Source organism: Dysidea avara, chromosome 14 (genome assembly GCF_963678975.1).
Source record: "Dysidea avara chromosome 14, odDysAvar1.4, whole genome shotgun sequence".
Lineage (NCBI taxonomy): Eukaryota > Metazoa > Porifera > Demospongiae > Dictyoceratida > Dysideidae > Dysidea > Dysidea avara.
In genome coordinates, this window is record NC_089285.1 from 1,199,106 (window position 1) to 1,211,933 (window position 12,828).

A 12,828-nucleotide genomic window follows, 5' to 3' on the forward strand; every position below is an offset into this window, starting at 1 on the left:
CACATCAGAGCAGATCTGTAGTATTGAAAGTGAGCGGGTGTATCCCTTAGTCCATAGATAGTTGAACTCCACATCACTTGTGAACCCTTGGGACAAGCAGCACTGCCATATTATTCTGACTACAACAGTAACATACCTGATACCTTCATTCCGAATGACACCATATTCTTACAGAGATCAGAAATTAACCCACGAATGTCTTCTTCCTTGAGGCCACCACTGAACAGGTAACGTTTCACAGATTTTTCTGGAAGTTTTGTCCCTCAAAATTTTCTAGCTGCACGGTACATACCTCACTCAATGTCTTTCTTAATTTCTTTGCCTTGTGCCACACATCTCGAGAGTGGTGAATAGCTGGGTAATCAGTTGCTGTATAGGTTAATTAAGCTAAGCTACATTTACTATTTCTTCAAATAATATGGTAATTAAAATTACCTAAAGTTTTTGTGACAGAAGTAGACAAGTCTGTTACTACTTCATTTATCTTCAAGCCATGACTAATCAAAAATTCCAAGCAGCGTATCATTCCCTCTCTTTCCATGTTGGGTGATTGAAGGCCAACTTGACGTTTATCTATATTCTCAAAGTGCAAAGTTTGATTTTGAGAATTTTCCATCATCGAGTATGTACATAACTTGGCACTTTTGCCAGGAGAATCACACCTTCCATCACCTGAAACCACCAAATCAGTTGATTTGAATTTTTCCAGTAGATTTGCCTATTTTGTAGGCAAGAATATAATATACATGAAAATGTGCATAGACTGTATTAATTAATGTACCTGTTTCTTCAAGTAAAATTATTTACTGCAGGGATAATGAAATGACGTTGATAACTATGGAAAGTTGAAGATAAAATGGTGGCCACATTCATAAACTTGAGACAATTGCTCGTTTTAGTGAAACTGTTACCAAGCAAGAGCAATGTTGATGTTGTAGATCCTAGAGCCATTCTTGTTTATGTGGAAGTCAGAGGATGCCCAGTCCAGTATGTGACCATTTGTACAGCACCCAAACATAACCAAACAGCAGTCAGATACATCATAGTCAATGTTGATTGGGGATCCACATTCACTCTCATGGCATTTTCTGCCAACTAAATGACAACAGTTAAATGTACACAAAATGGTGCCTTTTATCGAGGTTGTCATCACCATCCACACTGAGTGTCACTTCATTCCGTATTCATGTATAAACAGTACTGTAAAATGAAAGGTAGATAGAAAGCCAAAATTACATATTACAAAAGAATATACCTTTGATTTAGACCAGCATCCCCATCTACACTGATGGTTGCTTCATCCAGTGTGCATGTGTGAGCATTACTGTGAAAATAAAAGTACAGTAATGCACCTATCAATGCAATGCAACTACCACAAAACAGGCTGAGGATGTGAGGAAGGTCGGGGATGTGGGGAAGGTCGGGGATAGTGGAGGAATTGATTGCTAAATTTCCCCGAGGTTGGGGATTTGTTTCTAACAAAGAAATTGACCAAGGCAAAATGTGGATGTTTAGACTGCATTTATGCCCACTTGAAATGACTCGCAACTTGAATGTTTATACTGATGCCACGGGACTGTCAAACCCCTGGGTTTACTAGTGGAAACTTTGTAATGCCTATACTTCCCCAGTAGGTGGGGAATTGAAGTACAAGTCCCCTCCTTCCTCAGCCTGCATATTTGATACGTAGGTGCATAAACAAAAATACTAAAAATACCTTCGATTTATGCCATTATCACCATCTACACTGAGTGTTGTCTCATTTATTGTACTCCTTTCATCATCAGATCGAAACACTATGACTAGGAGTAAACAGAGGTTTAGAGTTATCCATTGGACGAGCTCGGTTATAGGCCAATGATGGAGATGTGCTGCTGCTGCTGCCAAGTGTTTTAATGAGGATAATCTTCACTGTAATACTTACCAATATATGCTAGGCAACTGCTTAGGTTGCAATGATTCCTCGTGTAGCGTTAGCAAATCTCGTGCCAGTCCATCATCGCTTAGTAGGCCTAGTTCCTCTCGTACCTTCCTCCACTTTACTGGTACACTTAATTCAGGTACGCAATTTCCATGGAAAATGCTCTCAGATTCAATCTTGTGTCGTTCAAATTTCAAAATTTTCTAGTTTCAACATTATTATTCTATCATGCATGCAATTGTGAGAGGGTGAATCATGCTTGGTTGTCTGAACCTTTCCATTAGAAAATACTGCAGAGTCACATTGCGCACCATGCAGTTATGCTGCCAAAAATGCTTTCATTACCTTGCCGCTTTCACTTGATACTTCAATGGTTGATTCTCCAGTCTTAGATAATGAACCGTTGCTATGGTAATATATCCATGTAACTGGAATCTGTCCAAGGATCCATCACTCTGACAACCTTGTCAACAGACTCGTGCATGCACATGACCTATAGAAATATTTATGGTATGGAATAAATTTTTCAATAATTCTGCAATCGACTGTACTAAACAAGAGGCAGTCAATATGTGCTATTCAGTGAAATTGATCAACCCTGACCAAGTCAGAATACCGGGTTGAAAAGTGGCAGACAAATGTGAAGTTCAGGACTCCTGAGCAACTGACCATGAAGCTTAAAAAGTCAGACATCGAGTTAAGTCCCTGTGGTGAGGTATACATGGATACTAGGGTAAAAAGCTTTGGATTACATGTCATGAAGATTTTACAAGATATGTATGAAGCTTATAACACAAAAGAGCTTCTTCTTTGGTGCATTCTGCCAGGTAAGAGAGGAGCAGTCGGTAAGAAGTGCAGCAATGATACTAAAAAATGCCTTCTCAATGTTCAGTGTTCTTTTTCCTTTACAACTGAGACCCATTCACTTCTTGGTACCATTTTAGGGGTATGCATTGTTTTCCACACGGCAGGCAACTTTGAGCAATGTAGAAACAAACTTGTACAATGTGTTAAAAACGATTTTTCTACTTGTCAAGGTTTATAGTAACATTTCCATTCACTACAAATCACTTTCTCTAGGAACAAATATGTCCAGATAAATGCAGTTTACTGTTAACCATTGATGATTGATGATAGAGCATTAAATATAAAGTTCCTAGACACTTGCTAATTGAAAACATTCTATATATAGCTGCATTTTAATCTCAATTATATAGGCTGGCATATGCTAGCTTTACGTACTTCACACTACAAGTTATTATTAATGCTTTACAGTGACCAGCACTGAAGGTCTGACAGCAACATGTGCTGCAGCCTTAGGATTACCTAACCTAACAAATTATTAAGGAGCTAACACTAGCATAATTGCACAGTTCGGTATGGCACGGCTCGGTTTAAATGAAATATACCGCGTGTTCACACCACTCACCTGGCACGGAGAATAGCTCAGTTTTGTTGCAAGTGCATGTAATTAATTATGCAATAATATTTACTGGTGCGCTAAATCCGTAATGGAAATGGAGCTTGCAACAGCCTTTTCACTGTTTTTCTAATGAAATTTTACACAGCAAGAAGACTAAGAATACAGAAAAGATGCCATCAACTGGAGAGAGCACAGAAGAGAGATGACGTTGTGTGAAGAAGGCAGAGGAACAGTGAATGCAGCTGTTCGCGCTAGCATTCTCGATGTGTATGTCCCCGCCAATTCAACGGCGCTTCTGGGTGTTTTCATCAAGGTACTTATCTAGTCACAGCCCAGATCATCGCATCTAGTCACAGTCCAGATCAAAGCGATGAACTGTATCTTGTGTAGCTACAATAGCTGTCAACTACATTAATGTAGGTTAGCATACATGTTTGTTCAACTAATTTTATTGTAGGATAGAATCATGCTATGCTTGTGTATCCTATAATGTACGAGGTATATCAATGTATGGTGGAATGCTGCAGTAACGAGGACATTTACACACCAAAATTGGCTTGAAAACTTTTGTATGTGCAAGGATACCTTGATGTATATCTGTAACAAGTTGTCGCCAGCTCTTAGAAGGGCTGACACAGTTTTGCAAAGAGCACTCTCTATTGAACGTAGAGTAGCAGTCACACTGTGGTGTTTGGCATAGCACGCTCAACCGTATGTGGAATAGCTCACGAAACATGCCAGTGTATTTTAGATGCTCTGATGGAGGACTATATTAAATTTCCTTCTGGTGACGGACTCAATCAAACAGTTGAGTCTTCGTTGATCTGACATTATGTCAGATCAAAGTCATAGTTGATCTGACATTTTATGGGAATGCTTAGCAGCATGGGTAATTGTGCCAAGTTGGGACATATCCCCTGAAAAAAATTGGATTTTCAAAGCTTTGATGTGACTATTTTGATACCCAAAACTCCTTCAGCAGCTGTGCATTGTAATCGACTAGTTTCATCTCTTTTATACTTAATTTAAGTGTTCGTGCAAATCCAGCTGAGCGAAGGTCATCTGAAATTCTCTTGTACACTTGGCTGTTTCATTGACAGCCCTCTAACTGTTCCTGGGTTGTACCGTTGCTCCAGGTACTAATCAGTTTATAAACCTCTTCACGTGTCCAATTGACAGCGACCATTTTTGGTGGAAAAAAAATTAGAGTGCTGTCTATAGATGCAAACCGTGCCGAGCCGTGCCAGCCTCATTGGCTGGCTTGGCTCAGTTGGACACGGTACGAAGACAGTTCACATTGCACATTTTATCGAGCCGTTCCATACCAAACTGTGCTATCATGCTAGTGTGAATGGGGTGTTAAATGACTTATAGCTATTAAGTTGAAACAGAAAAGGTGCCAAAGTAAGAAAAAAAAAAATCCCTCCAACCCCAGGATTCGAACTGCAGGTCACCCAATGTCTAGTCAGGGCCACACTCAGTCTTCTTCCAGAAGGGATGGATTTTCTTCCTTAAACCTAAAGTATTTATTATTAATTCTGTACAGTGACCAGTACTGAAGGTCTGATAGCAGCAACATGTGCTGCATGCAGCCTTAGGATTACCTAACCTAACATGATTACAAGGACTGAGACTTGTTATCCGCCAAGTGAAAAATTGTTTGTTACCTTCAATCCGGGATGTCTGCTCTAGTGGGTGTTCCCAAACTGACGTGAATACCACACTGCATTCATGGGTTGGCCACTTTCATTTCTCTTTAGACTACTTGATAAAATCTAATATACCCAGCTGTTTAAATGGGACCTGGTGGCTTGGTGTCATCTGGGGAAGCAGCCCACCCAGCTGTAACATTAATGGTTTCCTGGTATTTAAGGGGGAAGCAAATGCCTAACTGTCCTTGTCTCACTTAGCAGTGTTGGGGTCGTTGTGGAACTTCAGGTTCCACGACCTCTCTCTGTGAGACCTGGACAGTCCTCCTGTGGGTTCCCTGCCCCAGGAGGATTTGCCTGCACAAGGCTCAAGTGCCTCAGTGGTGCACAGGCATCCCGGTGCTGATAGGGCAGCAATAGCGGTGCCTCGCACGGCTGCTGTAGGCTTTGCTTTTACTTGACCAGTTTATGGTTGGCTGTCTTTGGTCCCCCACTCTGAGATCATTCCTATACCTTTGGACGTGCATGTCCCAGTCCTCATAGTTTGCTGAATAGGTTTTCATGCATAGGATAGTGTCGCGACTTTGCAAGCATATAGTCACTTTTAGACTTTGATGATAACTTTTTCTGATGAGGAGTAGGGCTGTTTACTATGATAGACTTGCGAACATAAATATTTTCTCATTTGACTCAATTTCAATATACATATGACTTAGCCTGTGCTTTTGTCAACAGAACTCTTCTTATCCACTTTCTTGTACATGGGAATAAACATTCTCCCATCAGTATCAGCTATTTCTTTTTGGCATAAGTAGGTTGCTTTCTGTTCGATGCTTTTATCAATAATCTTCTTTTCTTCTAATTGAGCTATGTTTTCAGTAATTTCCTTACATTATTGATCATCAAATTCAGAAATCAATGGAGCATAGTCATCAGCAACCTTCAAATCATCATCATCAGCGTCTTTTTTGATCACATCATCTTGAGTCTCTATATACATTGTCCCACTTCTTTCCTTTCAATAATAATTCTTTCATTCCCAAATCTTCCATTGCATGCAGCATTGCTTTTTGCAAACTGAATTTTATGGCATTTTCAATGTTTTGTTGGTGATGTTTTCACAGGTGTACATGATATCCTTGTTGATTCCACTTTTTTTGTCATGGGCTACTTTGTGTGGATATTTGATACCTGTAGCTTCAGAAACAGATTCAAGATCTACCTGAATCTGTAATTTGTATAATCGTCTAGAACTGTGAAATTAATCATTGTGTAGAAAGTTGGGGACATGCTTCAGGCAGCTCGAAAAGTCCTTTCACATGGCTGGCCAAGGAAGGCAGTAAATTTACGTTCCATGCTTGTGCAACATCAAAACAAAAATAATTAAGGCATGGACATTAATTTCATAAATATGAATTCAGTGAAATGAAGTTACTTTCTAGAGTGTAATCTTCATGACAAAGCAGCCTTTTTTGCCAAAATCTAACAAAAAATAGTACTTGTTTAATACATGTAATTGTTTATTTAAATAACTTTATAGAATGCACTTTGTGACTTGCAAATAATACTTGGTTCCTTTGGAATCAGGGATTTCATCAGTACTAGTAATAGCATGAGTAGCAGTGAAATTAGGGATGAATACCACGAGTGTTTTACCATTTCCAATACAACAAGAGTGGTATTTATCCCAAATTTCACTGCTACCCATGCTATTCCCAGTTAATACCATACTCGCTGAATATATGCATGCTGTGCAGTAGCATTGCTATATACAAAATTTGTCACTATGTACTAAACACACGTCAACACTAGTTGGCGCTACATTTTTAACATAAATTCTAGCCAATGAAATTACAATTACAACTTTTTCACTGCTGTCAGTGAAATACGGGATAAATATCACAGCTACTATTGAGACTTTTGTATGGGCAGTGAAACAGGTATGGTATTAGTAAAGAAATAACATTTTCACTTGTTTTTCTCAGTACAGCCTCAAAATTCTGATGATTTTGGTGATCTAGATCCTTAGCTCGTAAATTATGCTGGAGTGTAATGCATGCAACCTAAAAGTGATTTAGGAAGCGGTGGAGATTCTAAGCTTCTTACATCCATGCGCGTGTCAATAAAACTAGATGATTATGCAGCACAACAATACCAAAAAGTTAATTTAATCACTCAAGACATGCTTTCTCACAATCAGGGATTTGGAATACCTCAATCTTCATCACTTCAGTACAACTGTAGCATCAAAACAGTCATCACTGCCAATCAAAGCCAGGCAAAATGGTAGCACATTTACTGAAATTGCTTATTCCACATAAATGTATGCACTAGTAGCTTTCTTGGATGATGCAAAAATTAGCTCAATTTCTTCAAATGTAGTGGCAGAGAACAAGTTCTGCTTGGAAAGAGAATTCTACATGAGTAGGCTGTCTGTCGCACACCTTGTGGACTCACTTGCAAAGGGGAGGAGTGCTGTGTAATTGGTAACAACTGATGTGCTTGCAGCAGTAGACCGTTTCTATGTATTCATTTTAGTAGTAGGAGTCTTTTAACATTTTGTTGAAGTCCAGAGGAGGGCGGAAGCGGTACACGTGATGCGCATAGAACAATACAAATTTTTATATCAAAAGCCGTGTGGCACACAAATAGTGCCAATAAATAATTTGATTTATATTTACTGTATACCTGCAGCGATCACGATCGTTTTCGCACACATACAGCATCCAAGTATTTGGTAGATCACGTGGGTTCCACGCTATGGCGGAAGACGATTGCACAAGATCTCCGAGTCCAATGAGTTTCAAGCGTTCTCGAAGTTCCCCGACACTTTGTACACCATACAGAGATGAAAAGAGTCGAAAGAGGGTTCCTTTACGCGAACAGAAACAGATGTCTGATGGCATGTTGCACGTGCCTGCAAGACAAGTGGCGCTTTTCACCAGCCAATCTCACTCAAACGGCCATTTACCCCTAGAGCTACCCCCGAAGCCATCACTGACTGCTGATGACGGATCTGAGGAAGGAGCCAGTACTTCGAAATACTCTAGCAATGCTCTTATGGTAAATATTGAACTTTCCTGATATAAGGACATAAGATCCATGATCTGTCAATATATAAATATTAGTTTATATCAATTTTTTAAACTTACAGGACAAATGGACCAATGAAGAATTGAGTGCCTTGGTTGACTTTATTCTTTTCCACACACCCGGAGAGAAATGGCCAGCTCACAATCATTCAGAATTTTGGACAAGTGCAAGTAACTTTATTCAACGCAGAATGAAAACAAATGTTAACAGAAGTGGTATGTGCATTATATGTAAATTGTATGCTTGTTTGATTGTTTATGCTTATAGCTAATGCCTGTCGTAGCAAAGTAACCCGGTGGCTGTCCAAGAGGTATAAATATTGTGTTGAGTTTAGACTTTTATGTACACACGCAGGTACAAAACCCCAAAGGAAGCAGAAGCCTTTTATAAAAAGGATGACCAGCTACCTCGAGTGCCTGTGCTGTCTTCCACTACAGATCAAATGAAAACTTCTAGTGCACAAACGAACCAAGTTGATGGTTGCTTAATTATGGAAATGCTGAATCAATTACCTGAAGAGTCTCGCTTACCACTATTGTCTGAGCTATTTTCCTTGTGTGTTTCAATGCTATTCAAGCTCTCGGTACCTGATGACTTTTTGTGCCTAGCGGCAAGTGCTATGGTTCAGTTATCAAGTGGTGGGTGTACAAATGTTTTATATAATCTTGCAAAAGGTATGGGAACTTTGAGACCTGATATGAGTGAACCACGATTTCCGATCAACAAAATGCCTATGGGGCTTGTAGAATACACTGCATTGTTTTTTGCTTTTGATAATTTACAGCAGGTAAAGCAAATTATAGCAGTATGTTGTTTAATGGTTTGTTTAGATATCTTGTCCATTGGATTATCGCCAGTCGCTACTGACAATGTATTGCAATTTCGGAGAGAAATGGGTGAAGCTACATCGTGGACCTATGTGGTGTGTTGCTAGTTCAGTTGAAGACCCATGTTCCAGTACAGCACAGAACCAAAATACCATGAAGGTATGTCGTATTTGTGTTCCATAAAGCATGTGATTTGTTTATAATTTATAGGTTCTTGTAAATATACCTGCTATTTCTGAGAGGTCCATTAGAAGTACTATATCATCATGTACAACGACATTAGATTCCCAAGTGCAGGTACCAATGCTGGAATTTTTATGTGATACTGTTAATATATTGTTTCCTTATAGGGTAATGTACTTGATGAAGCAGCTAAGCAGAACCCTGATGCTTGGTGGTGGGTAAAAGCGGATGGTTGTGACATCATCAAGGGTTTAAAGGAATCATCCAGACTTGAGTGGAGTGGAGATGTTGACTTGGGTGATGGATTTCACCAGGATAAATATTCTAACTATAAGGAACGTCTGAAGGCAGCTGAAAAAGTTGGCTTGTGTGATGAAAATGTGGTACAAGATTTAAGTTGTACTTTGAATGCTATTAGCAAGGATTTAGAGTTTCTACAAGCAGGTGAATATATGTTATCAATTATTTGGTATGTACTGATTTCTAATTAATCATTATTTGTATATTTAATTAGAGCTAATCAAGTTTAACAACGATTACTCAGAGAAGCTACAAGGTGGTATGCAACGAGAGAAAGATTTGATTGTGTTGGCCTGGAAGGTTAAAGAATTAACTAAATTGAATGAGAATGGTAGAGAACTACATCGAAGTGCTGGTTGCTTATTAAGGAAAATTGAAGGGCATGATGTGGAACTAGAAGATATTGTTCCATCTCAATTAAACAAACTCCGTCAGAAATTAGTCAACTTCATTAAGGGTGTGACACGTCATCAGCGGACTCCAGCTACGCATGTATTAGTATTTATGATTAGCACAGAATACCGAAGGAGAAAGCCTTATGCCCTGCCTGTCCAGTGCATTCCATATAAAGGGTTGACAGATGCAAAGATCCGCGAATTGGCCAACAAATTAATTGTCGAAATGTCTAAACGAAAAATGAATGTCGCAGGTGGGTATAATTTTATTGTGGCTAATCGTGTATTATGCAGCATGTGATGTGTTGTACAGGGTTCACTACAGATGGGGAGTGGAACTCACTTCGGACTAAAGGGAACACAAGACCAATATCTATATTTCAAATTCGCGCTGATGCAAGAGCAAAATTTGCTCGTACAGGAATCACCAAAATGATTAACATGATTACAATTAAGGGTAAGTATGAATATTTACCCTACAATTGTACTTTCACATGCATACAGATACAGAAGATGGGTGTGTCAATGCTGTTCAGCCAAATCATGCCATCACTACTGAATTATTAGGCAAAATCAAGATTTGGTATAGCGAAGGTGCTACTACAGATGATGTCATTGAAAGACTCAGACTACGAACAGTTCCCAGTGGCTATGCTATTCACAGCTGGACTGAAGGCAAGGCTATTGACAAAAGAAGTTTCATGTGTCCAATTCTGCATTATAGGAAAAACTGAAACCAGGGTTGAGAAACTCCGATCGATACTGGCACAATTGGAATATGCACACAAAATACATTGATTTAGCTCAAAGGGTATTCCTTTTAACAAACACTTGTATGTGCCAGAAATTCATCCCATAACTAAAGTTGAATTTTGTGAGCGTGAAGATGAAGCCCATGTTTTTAAGGTTTGTGTGTACATATTTTTTTAAAACTGCCACTGACATTTTTTTCTCAGCGGATTGGTCACAGTTTAAGACAAGGAGGTCCACGTCATATCGGCCTAGAAAGGTTTGAGGAAGCTGTGCATGACACTTCAGCTGGGCTTACATATTCCGCTTTCTCTGGTGTCCGTAAGCAAAGTGTTGAGGATGTTGAACGGCTATTTGGTCAGAGTGTGATAGCCTGGATGGAAGAGAAGGGGTACCATAGTGAGGCAGAATACCTCCAGTACACACGCAACTGGAGACGTGCCTGTGATGAGAGAGGTCTGACAGATGATGAAAGGAGCAAATTTAATAAGGAGCTGTTGGATTATATTTTGGATGACCTAATGCCATGGCATAGGGATGGTTTGCAAGATTTGAGCTTGCTTGAAGTCAACCGGTATGCATTATTGTTATTTCTCATTACAGTCTGTTAAATGTATACTATATTGCTCTGTTTACAGGAGTATTAATGGAGTTAGGGGGTTCAGTAGGGAGACACAGATTGCTGTAGCAGCTAACATCGAATCAAGAGAGTGGAGAAGAAAATATAACCATGAATGCAATATCCCTGTCGAACACCCTCGGGCCAGTTCGACCGATGATGTGGAATGTTTTTTTAGTGTCCTCCGTGATACTGTGGGGAAGGATTTTACTTTGAAGCAGGTATGTAAAAGGTTATTGTATTAGTTATATTAGATTGACTACTGTTGAAGGTTTATTATGGGTGGAGAAGAGTTACAGAAGAATTTCTTAAAAGAATGGACCCTGAACTGCCCTTCTACTACCACACCACTAAGCATGGTCGGTACTATGAGGATTTGATGCCTGAGTTTAATGCTAAGCCTAAAAAGATCAAGAATACAAAGTTACCAAGATACGAGTTGCTTGGAAGCAATGAGAGAATTTCATTTTCTGTTGGTGGTGATAAATCTGTTCGTGCCAAGTTTCACAATGTCCCAGTAAATCTTCCTCCCCCACCTAGTACCCTTAACCCATTCGTACATGAACATTCATGACTTAATTAAACGAAGCACGACTTCTCATCACTGTGTTGGACCATTCACCATTGAGCGTGATGCTTATTGCAGCATACCAGGCAGGAGATTTAAATAGGAATTTGTATTTGATCCATTCAAATGCTACTTTTAATATTTTCTTATTGCTGATAGCTGTATGGACCTCTTCTGTGGCCTCTTTGACCACATATCCAATCCTCTCCCAGCCTGAATCAGTCCGACACATAAATGCAACAGCTTTGTTGTCGTACTTGTTATTTGGCTCAGGCTGAAGTTTCACGGGTACATTTATACCTCCACCATGCTTCTTGGCTACCATGTACAATACATCTTGGTAGATTTTTTCTTTATCTGCTCCTATACACTTAAATAACACAGTATGTGTAATAGCTGGAACAGAATCATCATCATCCGATGTGTCATCCAAGAGGGAATCGTCAGCTGTTGGTGGTGGGGAGTCACTAGTAGTCAGTTCTGGTGAACTTCTGGCAGATAAGTTATTGGAAGTCCCAGAGCTCGAATCGTCCACAATGTCGTCTTCGACCCAATCCCATTCCCACAGCACAAACACCTGGTTACCACTTAGATGGTATTTTTCAATATTACTGCAGGAACATTTGAACTCTTTTTCCTGTACACAAAAATATACTACATTAATTCATGTACCGATATAATTGAATAAACGTCATAATAATTTGACAATTACATGAACAATTAATTCAAGGGGAAAGGAGTCTAGTCTCAGATATTCTTTTGTACAGTATTGTTTTGCAATATTACTAACTGGCCCACCTCAATGACAAAAGCATATTGACAATTGTATGGGACGATGAGATCAGCAGGAAGAGCATGGTTTAAGGCTGCACAATCACGAGCAAAGCAATCAAACACTTCCAGCTCCCCACAACTATTGATCCACTGCAGCTTCACCTCAACCAATCTCGTCTCAAACATGGGGAAACTAGGGATAACATAATTGATGATGTGGCCCTTTGCCAAAACAGTTATTCTGGCTTTATTACAATCGATTTCTTCCTCATTGTCTGTGGCTTCACTCTGAAATCAAACGAGGTCTTGGCTCGGCGCGTCCCCCA

At 39.5% G+C, this 12,828-nt stretch overlaps 1 protein-coding gene and 1 long non-coding RNA gene across 2 annotated transcripts; one reads left to right on the forward strand and one right to left on the reverse strand.

Annotated features, from left to right (window-relative positions):
- Positions 1-7,690: 7,690 nt before the first annotated feature.
- Positions 7,691-11,718, forward strand: LOC136244803 (uncharacterized). Its single transcript, XM_066036355.1, has 14 exons — positions 7,691-8,056; positions 8,148-8,301; positions 8,354-8,396; positions 8,441-8,873; positions 8,917-9,072; positions 9,124-9,210; positions 9,264-9,540; positions 9,611-10,045; positions 10,105-10,248; positions 10,296-10,466; positions 10,516-10,697; positions 10,748-11,115; positions 11,180-11,381; positions 11,432-11,718. The coding sequence occupies exons 1-11, from the start codon at positions 7,754-7,756 to the stop codon at positions 10,587-10,589; spliced, it is 2,277 nt and encodes a 758-aa protein (XP_065892427.1). The 5' UTR covers positions 7,691-7,753; the 3' UTR covers positions 10,590-10,697; positions 10,748-11,115; positions 11,180-11,381; positions 11,432-11,718.
- A 344-nt stretch (positions 11,719-12,062) lies between these two features.
- On the reverse strand, positions 12,063-12,604 carry LOC136244804 (uncharacterized). The gene is made up of 2 exons (XR_010695574.1): positions 12,527-12,604; positions 12,063-12,365 (listed from the first exon to the last, which is right to left on the reverse strand). It is a non-coding gene; the product is annotated as an uncharacterized lncRNA (long non-coding RNA).
- Between the last annotated feature and the right edge of the window lie 224 nt (positions 12,605-12,828).